Genomic DNA, 20,474 nt, shown 5'->3' on the forward strand with positions numbered 1-20,474 from the left:
AGCGGACAAGATAAAGAATTGGGAAAGACCATATTTAGGGCTTCAATCAATCCCATAAAAAGGTCTTGACTTTAAATTTAATACATGTCAATTCCTTTTTAAAACTTTTGAGTAATTACATACTGACTTTTGAGAATTTGGGGTATTATATGAAGGACTTATTCAATAAATTTTATTTTAATTTGAAAAAGTCTCTGGGGCTTACGCCTCACTACAAAAGCGCGCCTCAAATGCCCGGCCCAGGGCTCGCCCCAAAAACGCTTTTTAAAACACTGCATAAAATAGTTCAAATTTGAATAATGATGGGTGTTAATAAGAAAATATATATAGTTCAATAGTTCTATATATGTTTGTGTAATTTTTATATATAATTCTTAAAATGTTATGGTACATACTAATCAGTTGTACTCTTAAGTGGTAGTCTGTTTTATAATAATCTAGTTCTTTATCTTTTATATTCTAGTTTAATTGGTAATTTCACTTTGCTAAGTCCAAGAATTTATTTCATGTTAAATAAAGTTAACTTGTCTATGATTGATGTCTATGATTGAATCCTTAAATTATTCACTATGCTATTTAATTCAATTACTGTCAAAATATCTAAGCAAGTAATTGGTTTGATAATGTTATGTTGGAATATAATCGCCAATGTGTGCTTGGTAGTTTCTCATAAAAATCAACAAAAAATTCGAAAAACTATCAAAAACCGAATTAATTGATTTAGTGTGATTTTAATATTTGAAAAATCGACTTAATTTGTTTGATTTCTTTCTAGAGAAAAACAAACCCAAATCTCACATGTATAACATTAACCTAAAGTTAAAACCCTCTAAAAAGTGAAAGTTTCCACTTGAATACCAATGGAATTTTCTAATTTGGGGAGTGGATATTAGGATATTAGTATACCTTACATCCTTTTCGTATTTCTTATATTTATTATATTGTTGTTATTTTGTTATTTTATGTTATGTATTTTTATGTTATTTACTATGAGTCTATTGATAGTACTAATATATTGTCTCCTGTTGCTCTCTTGAGCCGAGGGTCTCCTGGAAACAGCCTCTCTGCCCCTCGGGGTAGGGGTAAGGTCTGCGTACATATTACCCTTCCCAGACCCCACTTGTGGGATTATACCGGGATGTTATTGTTGTTGTTGTTGTTGGGGAGTGGATGGGGGATGTAGCTAACTGATTGTCCAAATGAAGACATTTGCGTATCTCGTGATGCACCATATCCCCCTGGGATGCATGCAATCTGGGTTGTGTTCAAGCGAAATGAAAGACGCTTTTCTATTACTGCAATAATATACATTATATCATGAAACAATTGAGAATAAATTAATATTCCAGAATACAAAACTGCAGTGGTCTGCGCCTAAAGAAAGATCATAACACAGGTGGTCAATGCAGGGCAGCTAGACCACTCCTAAAGGCAGTTTCTGCAACTCTTTGTGTTAATACTCTTATCCACCCAGAGGCTACATTCCATCCATTATGTGATCCCATGTGCAAATTGCCTTGTAATTCTGGCTGTGTTAATGGCGAAAATTTCGCAATTCCTTGTGCACCAGCTCTAGAAGGATGCACTACTTTGGGGGTTTTCTTCACAATAAAGGTTGTTCATTCAGGCTCTACACATGCAATTGCTCAGAGGATTCTCCCAAAGATCATAATTTGGAAACGTTTCTTCAGGTAAACCAGTTCTGGTCTGGTGGGTTACGACAACATCTTCCACAAAGCTAGCCCATCCCATATATGGATCCCCTAGGGATTTGGACATCAGACCCTTGTCCGGTTTAATGGATTTCTGACGATGACCCATGTACCTACGATATCCTATGATCAGTTTGGCGAAGTTTCCTCCATGTGTCATCACAAATACATCAGACTTCAAGCAGACTAGGAAGTCAAGGGCTGCTAAGCTTGTCACGTGCTTCCTGAAACCATCCAATTCTGGTTTTGTAGCTAGTTCCTCTTTTGTAACCTATTACAGATCCCAAAATATAATTTTAATCAATACAGAATCACGCAAATCCTTTCACCTGGTACATTAAAATATGCTGGGTAAAACATGTCTATAGGATATTGACACTAAACAAATTAAAAGAACAAAAGTGAATTCCAGAAGCTTTCAAGGGTCTCTTACAGAAAATCCTTCCACCCATGTTTCTTTTAAAAGTGGCCATAGCAGTCAACAAGATTAGCTACAAGCAAATATAATCTGAGCAAGATATAGATAAAGGTTCCTTGATCAGAGTTTACGCAAGTAGCTTACAAGATTTGGGAACATGTTCCTCAGTGGTGCCATGCGGTTCTGTCCACCATAGACCTGTCCAGAAGCAACATATATTTGAGTTTCTTTAGGATAACCCATGGCCCGAAGCAGCACAGCTACTTCACCAGGCTCAAGAGGGCATCGTCCTTCCTTGCGCTTTTGCAGGGCCAATGCCCACAAATGAGCACCATCCTGCCAGCCAAACAAACAGAAAAGAAGATAAATATATCACAAATGCATGGTCACTTTCGGCTTTATAGGGATAATGATCATAAGCCAGGTAACCTTAAACCGGCGAGGCCATTCTTTCTTTCTGTATGCAGCCATGAGAGCCTTCTCGGACCTTGTTCCAACAAAATCACAGAATGATAGACCCACCATTCCCTTCTCAAATCTCAGGTGAAGAGCCCTAGTTTGACAAAACAATTTAAGCTCCATTATAAATCAGAAGAAATGATACAGCATGTTTAACAGCAGTTACAAGTACAATAACTCACATGAAAGGATTTGAACTACCAGTGCGGTTTCTCATCCTTGAAACAAGTTGATCAGCCATCTGCTCAATCTCCGGAAGGAACTTCAGAGCATGATAGTTGACCCTGCACCTCAGCCTGTTTATCTCTGGAGGAACATTGTCATACCTGGATGATACAGCGAGTAGTTTATCAGGTCAATACCAGTTAAAGGAAAATCAGGACAATTAGAGGAGTATGGAAATCTAGTTACCCAAGTCGATCGACAAAAGGCTTTAAAGACATTATCTTCTTCTCCTTGATGCGTGGCAAAACATTATCTATGTAGAAGTCTGCTGAAGCGTACTTGGGAATGTTCTTGACTGTACGCCTGGCAGCCATTGTACAACTTTAGAAACACAAATGCAAAACGTAACACACTGTTGTAAATGAAATAGCAACTATATTCTCATGTTCAGCAACTACTTGGAACAATAAAAAGGTTCCTCCTCTAAGAATGTAATCTAAGATTGCAAACTTGATCTATTAGAATGTTTTACACAATGAAGACAAATAATGATTCAACAATCTTGTTTTCCATCTTGTCCTTCATGAAGCAATAAAAGATCTATCAGACTGCGCTGATGGGGTTTCTATATTGTTAGAAAACAAAAGGGCTTTCAGCACAAAGTTGACAAGGTATAACATATTTGATAAAAGTAAATGTGACAGGATGAATTTTTGCTAGAGCTTGAAATTTGATAAAATTACAAGTAGGGCAAAATGTCGTAACATTAGTGCAGTAATATGGTTCATGTAAGATGAATTTATGTGTATCTGACATCTGTTTAAATCAATTACCGGTAAATGTAAGACTAAACACCAACAATTATAGTGTACAACTAACCATGAAGCTTAATAACTCTCTCTCTCGCACAGAATTACTTCGTATCAAGAAAAAACTAAAGAAGTCATCTGTGTCATCCCTTGTCATCCTATTACCTACCCCTTCCTGAGAATGGCTTCATCTCAAGAAATCAAATCCTAAAGAAGCCATATGTTTCGCCTCCTTGTAATCTAGTTTATCCAATCAATAACTAAAGAAGCCATATATATCATTCATTGACATCTTGTTATACAGCATATCTTACACTTCCGCAACTCAATTGGTCTCTTGTGAAATTATTTATGTTCTTATTTATTCATTAATGCATTTATGAAGGCTACTCACAATCTCCCGTCAAGCCCATCCAACTATCTGTTCAAACATCTATTAATTCTTTATGTAGAAAGTATAAATGAGACAAGCCATACCTCTTTTATTTCCTTTTGATTCTCGGTACCTTGAAATATTCTCCTATTTTACATTCAATGTCATCAGAAAAAAACAGTGGACTAGTTGTCCATGCTGCTTTCAACTCAGCCCTAGGCTTATTCTCCAACTTGCCAATGCCTAACACAGTCTTCAAGTGTGTCCAAACGATATCAAGTAAAGGAGCACGGTACCGCCCAAAGCTGTGAGGCCACTCTAGAGTTCTCGTGTGATTTATGGTATCAACAAAGCTGATTCATGAGGCGTAACTGAGATAATTCTAGAAAATCAACAAGTCCATTTTGGTAATTCTCCTCATCACTTTGTCTCTTAGACTTCAGCATAACTGAGATAATTCTAGAAAATCTTGACACAAATCCTGTAGCTGTGGTACCATGGCGATTAGAAAAATTTTGCTGGGAATAATAACTAATTCGGTTTCTCATGGAGAGGCGGATTCTCATTTTCCAATGGCCGTACTAAGGAGCCACGCACTTGAGACCACACCCAATACATGCTACCATTAAAGCAACTTTAACTTGTTACACATACTCTTCACTTACATTAACATACAAATGCCAAATCAAGCGGGTTTTCAAAAGGTACAAGTACTTATATGGAAAGGATAGTTCAAAAACAAAAAATCAACTAGAAACCGAATACATCACTATCAGATCCAAATCCATATTCACTATTTCCTACCTAAGTCCATGTAACATTAGAACTACATCACGCCAAAGGCGGCTGGGGATTTTTTATGAGGTAAACTTGAATTTGTAGGTCACCATGTTCAGGGGCAAAGCCACCTTATTGGAAGCGGTGTCACGGGACACCGCTTCATCGGAAAGATTCATTAAATGTACATGTATAAGCATAGGCAAAACCAGATTATTTGTATAAAAAGAAAGAGGTGACACCGCTTAAACAAAGAAGTGTCACTAGTCTGGTGGTTAAGTGCTACTAATGTGATCTTGATGTCAAGAGCTCGAATCTGTTTGATTGCATACTTTATGTTTTTATCATTTTCGAGACATTATTTATTAAGAAATAGTTTGTATTACTGAGACTTGAACCATTGACCTATCATAAAATTAAAGAGCAACAAGAACCAGTTGAACTAGAATACACTTGTTAATAAAATTGACAATAAGTATAATCAAATAATTCTAGAAAAAAGACATATTTAGTGCTGTTTCATAAGACTATTTATTGATATATTTCAAAAAAAAAGAAAAACTAGTCGTAGAGAGTTATAGACTTATAGTAATGTTTTGGATTTCGTGCCTTTTTAATATGAGGTTACTATAGTAACTATTTATTTATTCACTTCTTTGTCTACTTATAAAAAATGTGACACCGCTTACGAAAAATTCTGCGTACACCACTGACCATGTTGATAAATTTTGTCAGGGAATTCATACTTAGGACTAGTTTGAAAAAATATACTTAGAACTGCTGCCATGAAAATGAAATTAGCAGCCAAAAATTTTAATGTAAACACGCTAGGGACCATACCTTATGCTTGTGAACAGCTCTGATTTGTCAGTAAACCACTCTGGGATATCTCGAACAATCCGCACATCATCCTTCAGATAGTTAATAAAATGATCCACATCAAATATGTCCTCAAATTTCCTGCAAATATTGTTAACTCGTATCAAGAATAATCAATGTCTTACCAATCTTTTGGACAATTCTCACAAAACAATGATTTTTACTCTGGAATTTTTTTTGCAACAAGTAACTGAATACAATAACCATAAACGTCAATTTTGAATTATATGCAGTTTGACTAAAAACTCGCTATGGTGCAATATAAAATATTTACAACATCCCATCCTTATGAGCAAAGAATAGCTGCTTCAGTCAAATTTCCCTTACGTTTGGTCTTTCCATATCTGATCTTGCTTTAATACAGGTAAGATAAGGGTAGCATTCATAATTTTGGCCACTGCAACAGCATTGCATATCTGCAAAGAAATATACGACTGATTAAAGGGGTACAAATCCTTTGAGAAACACAACAGATTTCATAGATCTACAGATAACCTAGCAATTACAATAGACAGTTTTCAATACATTAACTGACTTGCAAAATAAGAAAAACTAAAACTTTACAGAGATAAATATATAAAGATGGCAGACAAAAGCATAGCATAAGACGTGAAACATACAGCGATCCTTTGCTGGTTTAGACCACCCTCAGCGTGTATGAATATATAACCGTTTGTTGCGTTCTCAGATGGAATATCTGCAAATACCAAGCTATATCACTATTTTGCAAACGAGGAAGAAAAAGGATAAGTGATCAGTTATTCGATTTGGACAAAGTATTCCAACAAGCGCAAGAGGTTTGTAGCCATCAATGATACATCTAACCCAAAGAGAGGTTTGATGAATAAATTTTGGCAAACAAGAGAGTATCAGGCAGAAACCTGTTACACCATTTTTTCAACTTCTTAAGTAATGCTACAAGTTTCATGAATGGGCAAACCAACTCGGCTTTCCCACTTCTCAATGACACACGACATACAAAAGCCTATTCGTAGAGTTCCACACCTTTGTATCAAGAATGACCTGCTAATTTACTCTACTCTAAATAGCTGTAATTCATTATAAGAGTTTAGGTGGGAAACAACTAGCATTTCCAGGCTCCAGAACGTAATGATCTAAAGAGAAAAACACAAATGGAAGGCGAGAAGAAGAAAAAAGGTGCAGATAGATTACTTATACCAAAAAGACATAGTAACTACAAATTTAAAGAAAATTACACAAATACATAAGAGAAACCAAAATAGCAAATAATTTCAATAGATCATGCTGTCTTTTAAATTTGGGCTTTCTGGGTTAGTTGTTTGCAAGGGACTGTAGAACGTTGTCCAACCTACATCAACCACCAGCATAGATTAAAGACGCTGTCATGCACAATGTTTCCACATTATGCTCCTCAAAGTGTTCAATACGAGACGCTCCCAGGGGTTAGCTTAATTGGCAAAGGTTGAGCGATTTGTGTCTTAGGTCACAGGTTCGAGCCTTGCAAAGCAAACTAACTCTAGCATTTAAGTGGAGAAGGGTAGAGGGGTGGACTCATCATTCGAGAGTTTCTAAGGCTGCAGTTGGCCCAAAGGGTCAGCTCCAGACGAATCTCTCGGTCATAAAAAAAGTGATCAATATGAGACATAAGAAGCGGCCTAGGATCCAACAACTCAATACCAAAACAATAAGGAATAAGCAGGAGCCCTGCGTTTGAAAAGACAAGACAAATTGACAAGGGCAGTGCTAGAATACCTTTCAGAAAATGATGCTAGATGAACTTCCTCTTTCATCAGTGTGAAAGGAAAAATGAAAAGCTCACCACTGACTGCAGTAAAAGCAGAAGGATTCTGCATTTTGTGTAACCACTAATATTAAAATTTGAACACAAAATGGGTTGTGAAAAAGCTAATGCTGGTAAGGGCATGGTACAAGGAGGCCTTTGGAGTATGACAAGCAGTTCAAATCACATAGAAAGAAGTGAAACTGGAAGGAAAGGGCTTCCAGCCCAAGAGAAAAATTTTGAAGAAATTGGACCATTTGTTAAGATGTCAGGAAGGAGATGGAGTAGTAACTCTTGTTTGAAGACAAAAGAATAGTTGCACGTCAAGGAATTCAAGATCCAGTATTGGAGGGAGGGATTTTTTTATAACCGAGAAATCCCTGAAGGCCAGTAGCACACAGTTAGAAATTTAGTGGATAATAGGCCTGCCCCTCTATCCTTCTCCATTAGAAGGAGGAATATTGCATTATAAACATTTGAATCCATGTGATTTTTAAGAAGAAAGATCTCTCAAAGCTTTACAAGCAGCCCCTCTTTTCAGCAGGTTGTTAACATTAGTATTTGAAATCTCACTTACTAACCAAAGGAGGAAGGTTTAACTCATGCACATATCAGTCACAATTTCACTAGCCAATATTTTCACACTTAACTCTCTATTAAATCTCTGAATTACCATTGGAGGAACTTTTACTTCTTTCTACTCTTAAAATTTGATAAGTTCTCTGATCACTCCATGAACATCTTAGAAGAGGACTCGTCAAAGTCTAATCCAATTGGCCTAACAAATCAACTTATTAACAACAAAAATAAGTTAAATTAGTAACGGCAATATTGCTCAATTGCGTAAGATGCTACAACTTGCCATTTCTGAACGATGTTCACCTTTTAGGTTACATACCTTGTTCTTTTGTCCATTTCGGTAATTAAATGACATTTCGGTTCAAACAAGAACATCTGCCACATTACCTTGCTCTCACTTAAAATCAGGCTTCAGTCAGTTGCAAGGTTCGTCCAATATATTGTTTTTTCTTTTTATCTTTTAAAAGATATTTGTATCTTATACATAAAAGTCGGAGTGTAAACCTTAAAGATCCTTTTCTCTCCTTTTTCCTTGCACCATCACCTCCAGGAACAGGGGAAAGTAAGAGGCAAATCCTCTAAACTCATAAACCTAAAGAAGGAAGAAGTATATGTACCAAATTCCCCGACCAGAAGATATGACAAGGCAAACATACAGATCTAGATTTAAAGAGCATAAGAATACCCGATATCAGTTCCTCACGTCGCGGGGAAGGAGTATATGTACCAAATTCCCCGACCAGAAGATATGACAAGGCAAACATACAGATCTAGATTTAAAGAGCAGAAGAATACCCGATATCAGTCCCTCACGTCGCTCCGCACAAGGCTTCCATGAGGTTGTTGATGAATAAGGATTCTCCCACAAGGAAGGAGACTCTTTCACCTGATTAAAGTAGACAGATTGGGCGTTGACTATATTAGGATGTAGTAACATACAACAAGTACGTCTTTCAAGAACTCACCCGTGGACACTGAAGAGTTATACCATCCTTCTTGCACAAATATGGGGCATTCTACAAAGAAAAATAACACAAACAATGCTTCAAAAACTGAAATTGCTAGAATCAAAGAACAATAAATAGGAAAGTACATCACACATTCTCTCAACAATATTTTGTTTAACCAAATCAAAAAGACATCGTAGCAACCACACAAAACAATTAATAGTCCCGATGACGAACTCTTTAATCTAGAAAAGCATTATCTAATCTAAATTCATATCATAAACCTTCCCTTTTAATTCAGATTATATGCTTGAAATCTATAACCTATTTCATACTTATGGGAAAAGAACTATTAGTGTGGAAAGAGGTAGCTACGCACGTAACCGTTGACAACTGATGCTGAAAACTATGTGCTTCAATTTACGTATAAAAAAGAACTATGAGCTTTAATTATCACCACCCTCAAGAACATTGTTGAAAAGCAAGCATCAAAACAGATGAGGGGTAAACTATCCGTAACCAGAGAAGCATAGGCATTCAGCCTCCGAATCCAGGTTCTTTTAAGTTTAACATTCTCTCATCTACTGACATGTGATGAAGCTAATGATGGTAAACAAACCAACCATGAGATAAATACAAGGTTTACTAATAGAGAGCACTCCCAGTATCCAGATTTAGATGCATCAATCTGGTCACTCCAATATGCACTACCCAGAACAACTATTATATTAACTAATTTTCCATTCCGAAGATAGAACTGTTAATTCCATATGATTTCTCTCCTCTTGATAGGAACCCGAGATGTCAAATTTAGCAAATCTAATTTAGGATCGTCAAGTACTTAATACTAACTAATTATTCGTACATATAAAATCAGAAGTAACAAGTTTTTTGTTCATATGATTCAATACCACAAACGAAATCTTTTATATGATGAATGTCAAGGAAGAAAGATGCTTAAACGGTCGATTGATATCAGGGATAATATAAAGCAAACTCCAGCTATATGGCATGTTAGTGTTCATATAAGAACACCTCTAAAAGATTGGCTCGCAATTACCAAATTATGGAATTACTTAAACATACTATGGAAGTTAAGGTCTTAACTTGACCAATATTCATCCAAAGGAATTCCCCTATTATCTCTAGTCGATGCACATTTTCGCTGGTAAACATTTATTGGAAGTCAAAGTCCTAAATTGACCAACAGTGATCAAAATCACTTCCTATTATCTCTATTCGCTTCAAATTGACTAATCATTAAACTAGTTGAAGTCAGCTGTATGAATCCTCTATTCCATTCCGTTCTATTCAGACTCATTCATTACAATACTGGTAAGTAATTTGTCAAGCAAGGCAAATCACGTGTTCTCTAAAATACATACACTTTCTCTATATCTCACGCTTGATTCCTACCCGAACCTAATGTGAGCATAACAGTAACATCTAAGCCTTATCCAAACTAGAACAGTATATATGACTATGCGTGTGAGAATGTTTGTTTTGAGATTGATAGAATGAAGGCTTACCAATCGATGAACGACAGAGGAAATGGCGACGAGGAGCGAAAGTATGATAACGACGAGCAGAAAAAGCGAGATCTTTGAATTGTGAGGATGAGACCTCGAGTCATCAGGGAAGAAGAAAGGGAAAAGAGGTTGAAGATGTGAAGAGAAGAGTGAACGGAACCGATCTCGAGGATAATAACGGCCACGGTAATCGTCATCGTCATCGTCAACGTTAGGAGCACTGTTGTTGTCAGGAACCAAAGGAGATGAAGAAGCAACGACGTCGTCTCGCTTCCTAGGTGACGCCGTTACTCGGTTTCCGATCGAGCTTGAGTGGCGTAGCTCCGCCATTGCTCGTTTCGGACTGAACGCCAGTTTGCTTCGCCGGTCGCCGGCGAGTAGTTAACTTTAACAGAGATGAGAATGTTCTAGAGTTTGGCTCCGGCAAACGGCGATGGTCTTGAGTTGTTCAGTTACTGTGTGTGAGAGAGAGTGTGTGTTCTGAGTTCCAGATCGGTGATCTCTTGCCTTCTTTTTTTCTTTTTCTTTTTCTTTTTCTTTTTTCCAAAATTTCTTACCTTGTTAGAAGAGTGTGTGTTTTGACGGGTAAATGTTTCACATAAAGCCCTTGATATTTAGAAAAGTGAGATCTAACCCCTTAAATGTGGAGAAGATGCAGAAATGCTCATTTAATCATCTCCCTCTGGTTCAACGCCTCAAAAAGAATATAGGCATTTCCTTTAAATTTTTTAATCTGGGTATTTCATTTTAATGACTCGACTTTTGGACAACCAAATAAAATAAAAACTTAACAAATTTTATACTCAATTAATCTTTTAATGTATTTAGCCGATTGATATACATCAAGATGTGAGTCTTCCCACAATACTGTTCACTCTATTATGAATCCATTATTACGTGGAGTAGATAAATTTTATGAAATTAGTTTTTCGCTTTCATATTGTGAATGATTTCATAAAATAATATCAATTTTATCATAATAAAGATTTCAGTAAATAATGATACATGAAAGAATAAAGTGCTAATTTCTGTAAATGATTAATGTTGATTATTATATGATTACTTGTTTGTCATAGTCAAGGCGATTGGATATTATCTAAATCTACGAAGATGAACAATTACATTTCAGTTAGATACATATATTTTCTTATTTGCTTTGATTTTATATGTTTATATGTAATGAAGCGTATTTCAACTGATACTTTTAAGAATTTTGTTGGTCAATATTATTATTCCTCTGGATAGTGCAATGTAAAATTGGACGTATAAGGAAATATATAGATCTCCAACTAAGTTATCTAGGGATTTTAAATTCTTAGATAAGTTACCTAAGAATTACATATTTGTATGTAAATTACTTGCACAAGAAATTTTTTGTTAAATAGTGTGAACAAAAATAATTTACTTGGAAATTTTCATGGAAAAGAGTCCGCAAATAATTCCCTATGAAAAACTTCATGTAAATTCCTAGGCTAGCATTTGGAAATAGATTTGGTTGAAACTTGAAAAAATGAGTTTTGGAAGATGAGATGAAAAATAGTTTTTGAAAGTTGAAATTGTGTTTGGATATGTATTCCACTTGAAAAGAATTTGAAGTTTTGTGAGTAGAAAATTTCAAAAATTACTCTAGAGCTGTTTTTGGAATTTGAAGATTTTATTTTTAAAATCTGCCAAAAATGGTTAAAATCTATAAACAAATAGATATTTGGAAACAAAATTTGAAGAAAAAAAACTCCCAAATTTTATGACCAAATGGGATCTGGGAAACTTTAGGCCATAACTTGTGGACAGATGTGATTTCCTAGGAATTTTATATGATAATTCTGCAAGAATATCACGATGAAAATCTGAAAGTACATCCATAAGAACACTTTTATGCAAGAAATCCTCGTGAATACTCTAGTGAAAATTTTCCGTAAAATTCTTAGGTAAAATTTGTAGGTAAATTTTTTGATTAACCCGTGACTTTGTTCTAAATCCCCAAGAAACAATTTTAGGTTATTTTTCTGAAGAAAACACTAATGTGTCTCCGTGATCTAGGCATAGGTAACAATCCATTCTAGATTTTTCTCATTAACTCTCATGGGAAAAAGATCCGGAGGAACAATATCACCATTTTTGTTCAATAAGATACCAAAGTGGATGATTCACTCAACCATATTAGAAATAATCGCGGAAAATCCTTTGATCACTTGGATTCCTATTTATTTTTATTTAATCACAATTATATTCCATACAACTTCATTGTAACTAACTCATGCTCTATTTTTTGGATATATTTGTTTGACTAATTTTGTACAATGTGGGATTAAACCTAGTTAATAATAATAATTTCAGATCTATAATCAGTTCATGTGAATGATGTTGAACAGTGTTGGGAGAGAATAAATGTAACGTGTGTTTAATGTTTCAATGTCAACAATGAGAGAGGAATATCAAGCATATCAAACATTGAATAATAATAAATGATACTAAAGTAAATAAGGAGAATGATTCAACCAATATTGAATGCGGTGGATGATTCTTCCTTCTGACAATGATGAATGATAGACAAATATGACAATATTAGAGACTTTCTCGGATCTGATGGAAAAAGTATAGAATAATCAACAACAATCAATATCTTTAGAAAGGTGATGTTTGTATTAATCCAAAGAGAGTTTGTTTTTCAAGAGTGCTCTTATCAAAGAATATTACATGCCTTTTACCCTGTCCCTCTTTTCCTTTATAAGGACACACCCCCAATTAACCTTAAAATTACAAGTACAAAGAATATCCTACGGAATATTCTCTTAAAGAATCTGATTGCTAAACTAGTTGTTACTGCTCCTTCAGATACTTGACCTCGGCCATGATCAACTACTCGACGATGAGTCCTATTAGTTACTAGTCGACCTCGGCCAAATTACATTTGGCAACATCACTTTGTGTCGAATGTCCTTAGATAGATTTTGACCCATAGAGTTAGTCCCTCCGCTTATCGGGGTCGTCTCTCGGACGACCTCGATAAGCGGACTTTACTAGTCATAGTTGAGAGATTTATATGAGCAGGTCGAGTAGTAACGCTCTGGGTGAGATGATAACGTGGCGCTTCGTGGGCCATAACTTATCGTTATGTCGATTCAGAGTGACGTCACGACACCATGCGTCATTATTACACATTTTCCCAATTTATTGCATCGTTTCCCGTGCCTCTGTCGTTTCGACATTTATGCTGGGCATCGACGGTTTGTATTCTCAATTATGGTGCCCTGGCTCTTATAAATAGGGACTCAAGACCATTTTCCTAATCCTTTGTGCTTTTCAAATACTGAATCCCCATCTCTTCCTTCTTTCTTCTTTCATTATTCCTGCTTTTGTTACCTTCATTCTTTCATCCCCATTTTCACTGATCCTAATAACTTCCGCCGCTTATACCTCCTTTGTGCTTGCATCATTTCCATATAAAAACAAGCAAAAATGGTTAACCCAACTAATTCAGAGGGATTACCTGATCCAGTCCTCTTGGCAGTTCGCATGTCTCCCCATGATGATGGGGTGGCCATGGTTGCTGAAGATGACAGCTTTCCTATAGTGGAGGAGATAATCCCCCGTAGGGAGAAGGCTAGGTCTGACTTCTCCAAGTTGCCAGAAGATGACCCCGAAATTTTGGAGTCATTGATGAAGAAGGAGGCCATTGGTGAGTTTAGGGCTGAATTTGAAATTCCCGCCCATATAGACCTCATCCTGCGGGCACGACGTGGTGCAAATACACCGCCCTAGGTATTGCGCCTTCTACACATACCCCTTCTATGTAGGTTATTCTTTTCATATCCTTCATCTGGCCGAAGAGTTTTGCCGCTACTACCGGGTTTGCCCGTCTCAACTCTCCCCCTATATCCACAAGCCCATCTGTATAATTTCGAAGTTCGTGGAGTTGACCGAGGTCGAGGTTACCATCCATCACCTGATGCATCTCTTCACTCCTAGTTTCTATAGGGGGACGATGTTACATCTTCGCTACCGGGGCAGCAAATGTCTTGTGGTAAAAATAGATGAGAAGGCCAACCGCCAGTTTTGGCTCAACTACTTCTACGTCGAAATCGAGGACGTGGTGGAGAATGCAAACAGGTTTCCTGAGATTTGGAACTACGCTCGTAAGCACATTTCTTTTTCTTTTATTGCATTTTATGCTGATCGACTTTGGTTGTACTATATCTTATTTTCTTTTTCTGTACAGCGGAGGCTGAACCCCTTCCTTTGGTCGAGGATATTCACGAGTGGGTTAGCCGAGTCCTTCCTCTTACAGTGGGATTTGCGAATGATCGGCCTTCCGTAATAAGTTCGGGACCAAGCTTCCTGGTAAGTCGGATTGTCTTCGTTATTAAAAAAAGAAATTTTTGTAGGTCGCCTTTTACATATGCGGGAGCTGATCCCGACCATTTTCCTCTCTTCTTTTGTCAGCATAGGGAGGTCCGAGGAAGGCAAAAACTCTTATTCCTACGTTCCGCCAGGCTGCTGCTACAACATAATCTATTCTAGCTGCAACCGCGACCAAGCCTGCCCGGTCGTATGCCTAAGTTCGACCTCGAGTTTCGGCTCGACCAACTCAGCTGTCGGCGGCCTCAGCATCTAGGACATCAGCTTTTCCTATGTTGCATTTAGTGGATGAGTCATCATCGAGTAGGGAAGGCTTGAATCTACTAAAAAGAAGATCGGTGGATGTTGGCGACGGTAGAGTTCAGGCAGTAGACTCTACAAGGGACGGCCATGAGTCGATCACTGCTGCACCTGAAAGCAACGCGTATCCGTCATTTGGAGTTCCGCCATCAACGGGAGTGGTGGAAGGTGCAGCCTTTCCTGAAGTTGAGGGTGAAGTTGGAGGGTCGTCTATGGAGGTCGGCGACAACATACTGAGAAGTGAGTCGTCATCCTTGGTACCGGTTGATATTTCTTCGTAGGCCAAGGTGAGAGGCAAAGGCATTACCGAAGATGGTTACAAAACCGGCTCTAATATTGACCGCGAGGAGGTGCAGATCTGAGTGACGGGTTCATCCTGGTGGAAGTGAGGTTGGAATGGTCCACTCGTACCATCGTGATCCCCATGGATCGTGACCTGCTGGTGGACACCGAAAAAGTGGTCCCTTCCTTGTGCCCTCTTTGCTCCGATGGGGAGGGTAAGACCCTCGAGAAACTGAGCGATGCCGCCTAGTCGTCGGGCATAGCCGGCCTTGCCCTTAGGGTAAGTCTTTCGACCTTTCTAGTTTCTATGCCTTACATGCTATTTTTCGATAAGCTGACCTTCTAATTTCACGCTATTTTTCGATAGCCTGATTCTCTTCCTCCTTTCTTTTGTTTTTTAGACTACCATATTGGAGGTTGAGAGTGCTTGCTGGGAGGATAGGTGTAAAACTATTTTCAAGAGGATGGAGAAGAAGTACCGCGAATACTGCGGCAAGCATCGTGAGATCTGTAGGCAGTTCGGCGAGAGTGGCAACTTCCAAGCTATCCGGGACGAATTAAAGCAAAAAGATGACGAGCTGGTGAGAGTCATCGCCAAGTGCAGCATCCTCGAAGGGGCATTGAGGGATAAAAAAGAAGAGCTCGAAGTGAGCTAGGGAATTGAGGCCGAATGTATGGACCTTCAAACCCAAGTGGTATCTTTGCGGGCCGAACTAGATCAATGTTCGATCAGGGCCGATGCTTTGGGTGGCGAGGTCGTCGAGAAGACGACAAATTTGGAGAAGGTCGAGTTGGCTCGGTTGGTGGCTTTGACAAAAGTGGAGGCTTTGAAGGATGCAATCCGCGTTTTCCAGTCCGAGCGGACAAACGATTTGGAGACGGATAGGCTCAGGAAAGAGCGTCTTGACAAGCAAATTGGGGGGATAGAAAAAGAGGTCTCGAACCTTGGTGATCAAATTGTTGCTCTCGAGGCCGAGAAGACGCAATTGTTGGCTTAGCCGTCCTCCTCTCACACTTATGTTTATCCTGATGTTCCACGGGATTTGTATGAGAAATGGATCCACGCCGAATCCCAGCTAGACAAATTCAGGGATTTGATACGGCAGGGAGAGTTCCTGAGGATGATTTTGAGGATACTCATGATAAGGCATATGCAGCTCGGGTCACCTGTGGTTATGACCCTTGCTACACCGGGGATCGGCGATGGCGAAGAGGATTTGGATGGGATTGAGCAGGGTGTTTGGTATGAGGATGAGTACTCTGATGGCGATGGTGGAGATGGCGCTATTGAGTAGTTATTCCCCTTTAATTTTTGTGCATACTTTTGTGGGCGTTTGTTTAGCCCTTGTAAAGAATGTTTTTGGAGTATGAAATGCTATTTTCGCTATTTGTTTATGAATCTTTCCTTTATTTGGCCGCTTTTAGTTGTAGAAGCTCGGTTTGTATGTCAAACGAGTTCGAATGCGGAACTAGGTAGATGTGCCTAGGACCAATAAGTGTTGTTGAACAAAGTCAAACATAGTCGGAGCTTAATTTGAAGCGTAACTTAGTTAATATATGCGAGATCAAATGTAAGCTAAACCAAACAATGACCGAGGGCCGTATGAGCTTAGCTATAAGGCGCAGTTGACCTGAATGAAACCGAATGTGAATTCGAGCGAGGTCGATGTTGGAGATCGAGTGTTTTTAATTCGAATGATGTCGAATGTTTTTTAATTTGAATGAAGTCGAATGTCCTTTAATTCAAACGAGGTCGAATGTCTTTTTATTCGAACGAGGTCGAATGTCTTTTAATTCGAACGAGGTCGAATGTCTTTTAATTCGAACGATGTCGAATTTCTTTTAATTCGAGCGAGGTCAATTTTTTTAATTGGAATGAGGCCGAATGTTTTTTAATTCAAACGAGGTCAAATATTTTTTATTCAATTGCGGCCGTGGTCCGGTTGATACAGAGATGATGTTTTGGCGAACGTACATTTATGTTTTGCTTATACTTGGAGAAATTTACATATTTTTCGGGTTGTCATTCTAGTCCCGGTCTATCTAGTCCCTTTATTGGGCGACCTGCAGATATGTCGAGAGGTTGAGCAATTAACTGTTGTCTATACTTCGACTTGAAGTGTCCCCCTTATCGCCTCTTTAAAAACCTTCTTGAGAAAACCCAATTGGGACAAAACTCAAGTGAGGGAAAAAAGTACGATTTGGAGGACGCTTGTTCTTAAAAGTTGAAGTACTTGAGGTGGGCAACGTTCCAGTTGTTTGGTAGCCGTATTCCTTCCATTGTTTCTAGTTGAAAAGACCCTTTGCTCGCTGTTGTTGTGATTTTGTATGAGCCATCTCAATTTTCTTAAAGTTTTTCCTCCCGCGGATCTTGCTTGCTTGTATTTGGCCTTGAGCACATAGTCCCCGTCTTTGAGTGGTTTGATCTTGGCCTTTTTGTTGTAGTAGCGTTCTACCTGTTGCTTTTGGGAGATCATTCTTACGTAGGCCATGTCTCTCAATTTTTTGGCTTCGTCGAGTTCTTGCCTTCTGCTTTCGTCATTCCTTGGCCCGCTCCTATGGGAGTATCTCAAACTGGGCTCTCCGACTTCGACTGGTATTACTGCATCAGTCCCATAGACTAACGAGTATGGCGTTTCTCCTGTTCTCGTTTTCGGCATTGTGCGGTAGGCCCACAATACTTATGGCATTAGTTCTGGCCAAAGTCCCTTGGCGTGCTCGAGCTTTTTCTTCATGATATTCAATATTGATTTATTGTAGGACTCTGCTTGCCCGTTTCCCGCAGGGTGGTATAGGGTGGAGAGTATTCTTTTGATATGCCACTTCTCGAAAAATTCGGCGACCTTTTTTTCTAGTGAATTGTGGTTTGTTATCGCAGCTAATTTCTTTGGTGAGTCCGAAGCGGCACACAATGTTCTTCCATATGAAGGCGATCACTTCCTATTCACGTATATGAACGAATGCTCCTACTTCTACCCATTTAGAAAAATAGTCATTTAAAACCAAAAGTAAAAGTACGTTACCTCGTCCTGCAGGGAGGGGCTGACCATGTCCATTCCCCACTTGATGAAAGGCCAATGGGAAGTGACCGAGTGGAGTTTCTCGCCTTCTTGGTAGATCATTGGGGTATATTTTTGGCATTGCTCGCATCTTTTTACGAAGTGTGCGACCTCTTTTTTCATAGTAAGCCAGTAGTAACCTGCTCATATGAGGCATCTGACTAGAGCTCGGTTGCCGAAATGAGCCCTGCAGTGTCCCTCATGGACTTCTTCTAGGACACCCTGAGTTTGATTTGGGCCCAAGCATTTTGCTAGGGGGCCACCTTACGTCCTCTTGTATAGGTCGTGCTGGATGATATTGTACCTGGTTGCTTGCATTTGAAGTTTTTTGGCTTCTTTTTTTTTATCATCTAGGAGTACGTCGTCATGCAAGTATGTAACAATACGGTTGCGCCAGTCCCAAGTTTTATAGTCCTTACCTCGATTTTATCTATCGATGAGTGGAGGAGGGTGACCACACTTCCTTCTCTGGTTATGGTTTTAGTGGTTGTCGTTAATTTGGCAAGGCCATCGGTTTTGATGTTTTGCGTCCGAGTGATTTGGTCGAGCTGGAATTCATCAAACTCGGGCAATAACTTGCGAATTTTGGCCTGGTATTTTTGCAAACTTTATTCTTTGATCTGGAAAGTCCCGATAACTTGGTTAACGACGAGCAGAGAATCGCAGTGTAGGATGACTCTCCATGCTCCGTACTTGAGTGCTAGCCTTAATCCTGCAATCACGGCCTCATACTCAGCCTCATTGTTAGTCATATCTAGGCACCTTATGGACTGTCAAATCACTTCACCTGTTGGGACCTCGAGCACGAGTCGCAGTCTGGACCCTGATGCATTAGAAGTGCCATCGGTGTACAAAATCCATAGATCCTGTGCTTGCGGAGAATCCTGGGCGGCTTCTTTTTTGACTTCAGGCATTATGTTTGCGCTGAAGTCGGCGACGAAATCAGCAAGGACTTGCGATTTTATCGTCGTCCGTGGTTGATATATAATATCATGCTCGCTTAGTTCTATGGCCCACTTAGCTAATCTTCTCAATAGCTCGGGCTTAGGTAAGATACTCCTCAAGGAGAAAGTTGTGACTACTGAGATCGGATGGCACTACAAGTAGGGTCTAAGCTTTCGTGAAGCTATAATCAAGGCTAAGGCCAATTTTTCGAGGTGGGGGTACCTCATCTCGGCGTCGATTAAGGTTTTGCTAATGTAATATATGGGAGATTGCATACCTTCGTTTTCTCGGACTAGGACTGCACTCACGGCTACTTCGGATACGGCGAGGTAAACGAGGAGACGTTCCCCAGGTTGTGCTTTGGCAAGCAACGACGGCGATGATAGATAGGCTTTTAACTCCCTTAGGGCTTGAACGCACTCGGATGTCCATAGGAGGCCGTTGTCATTTTTGAGCACGCCGAAGAACTTGTGACATCTATTATATGACCGTGAGATGAATCTCGGCAAGGCGGCAATGCCCCGGTCAGCTTCTGAACCTGTTTTTTGTTGGTTAAGTGTTCTGGTGTTCTTTCTATGGCTTTGATTTGTTTGAGATTGACCTCGATGCCTCTGTGATACCAGGAAACCCAGGAACTTTCCTGAGGTTGCGCCGAACGCACACTTCTCAAGGTTCTATTTCATCCCATATCACCCGAGTATGTCGAAGGCCTCTTTCAGGTGGTCGATGTGATCCTCTTTCCTCTTGGACTTGACCAACGTATCGTCTATGTAGACCTACATGGTCTTGCCAAGCTGTTCCTTGAACATTCTTGTTACCAACCTTTGGTAGGTATGTCGCCCCCGTGTTTTTCAGTCCAAAAGGCATCACCCTGCAACAATACGTTCCTTGGTGGGTGATGAAGGTGGTCTTTTCCTGGTCCTCCTCTTCCATGAGGATCTCGTTATAGCCTAAGTATGCGTCTAAAAAGCTCAGCAATTCATGCACGGCTGTTGCGTCGATGAATTGGTTGATTTGGGGTAGTGGGAATGAGTCATTCGGGCATGCCTTGTTCATATCGGTGAAGTCTACGCATATCCGCCATTTCTCGTTTTCTTTTTTACCATGACCATTTTGGCGA

The 20,474-nt window shown here is 39.1% G+C and overlaps 1 protein-coding gene across 1 annotated transcript; it reads right to left on the bottom strand.

The window, feature by feature from the left end:
- Positions 1-1,262: 1,262 nt before the first annotated feature.
- On the bottom strand, positions 1,263-11,073 carry LOC107830983 (protein PECTIC ARABINOGALACTAN SYNTHESIS-RELATED). The gene is made up of 11 exons (XM_016658698.2): positions 10,410-11,073; positions 8,899-8,949; positions 8,729-8,819; positions 6,213-6,289; positions 5,920-6,008; positions 5,554-5,673; positions 3,001-3,117; positions 2,772-2,915; positions 2,560-2,683; positions 2,275-2,466; positions 1,263-1,983 (listed from the first exon to the last, which is right to left on the bottom strand). Exons 1-11 carry the CDS (start codon positions 10,737-10,739, stop codon positions 1,624-1,626), a joined length of 1,695 nt encoding a protein of 564 aa, XP_016514184.1. The 5' UTR covers positions 10,740-11,073; the 3' UTR covers positions 1,263-1,623.
- Positions 11,074-20,474: the final 9,401 nt, after the last annotated feature.

This window comes from Nicotiana tabacum, chromosome 20 (assembly GCF_000715075.1).
Source record: "Nicotiana tabacum cultivar K326 chromosome 20, ASM71507v2, whole genome shotgun sequence".
Lineage (NCBI taxonomy): Eukaryota > Viridiplantae > Streptophyta > Magnoliopsida > Solanales > Solanaceae > Nicotiana > Nicotiana tabacum.

What these genes read in the sequence shown, in the direction of transcription:
- LOC107830983 (XM_016658698.2), bottom strand. Translation starts at nt 10,739, where the DNA reads ATGGCGGAGCTACGCCACTCAAGCTCGATCGGAAACCGAGTAACGGCG. An exon ending in CAGATATGGAAAGACCAAAC is followed by an intron (nt 5,674 to 5,919) that starts GTAAGGGAAATT and finishes CAATATTTGCAG; the next exon opens with GAAATTTGAGGACATATTTG. An exon ending in AATGGCCTCGCCGGTTTAAG is followed by an intron (nt 2,467 to 2,559) that starts GTTACCTGGCTT and finishes TTTGGCTGGCAG; the next exon opens with GATGGTGCTCATTTGTGGGC.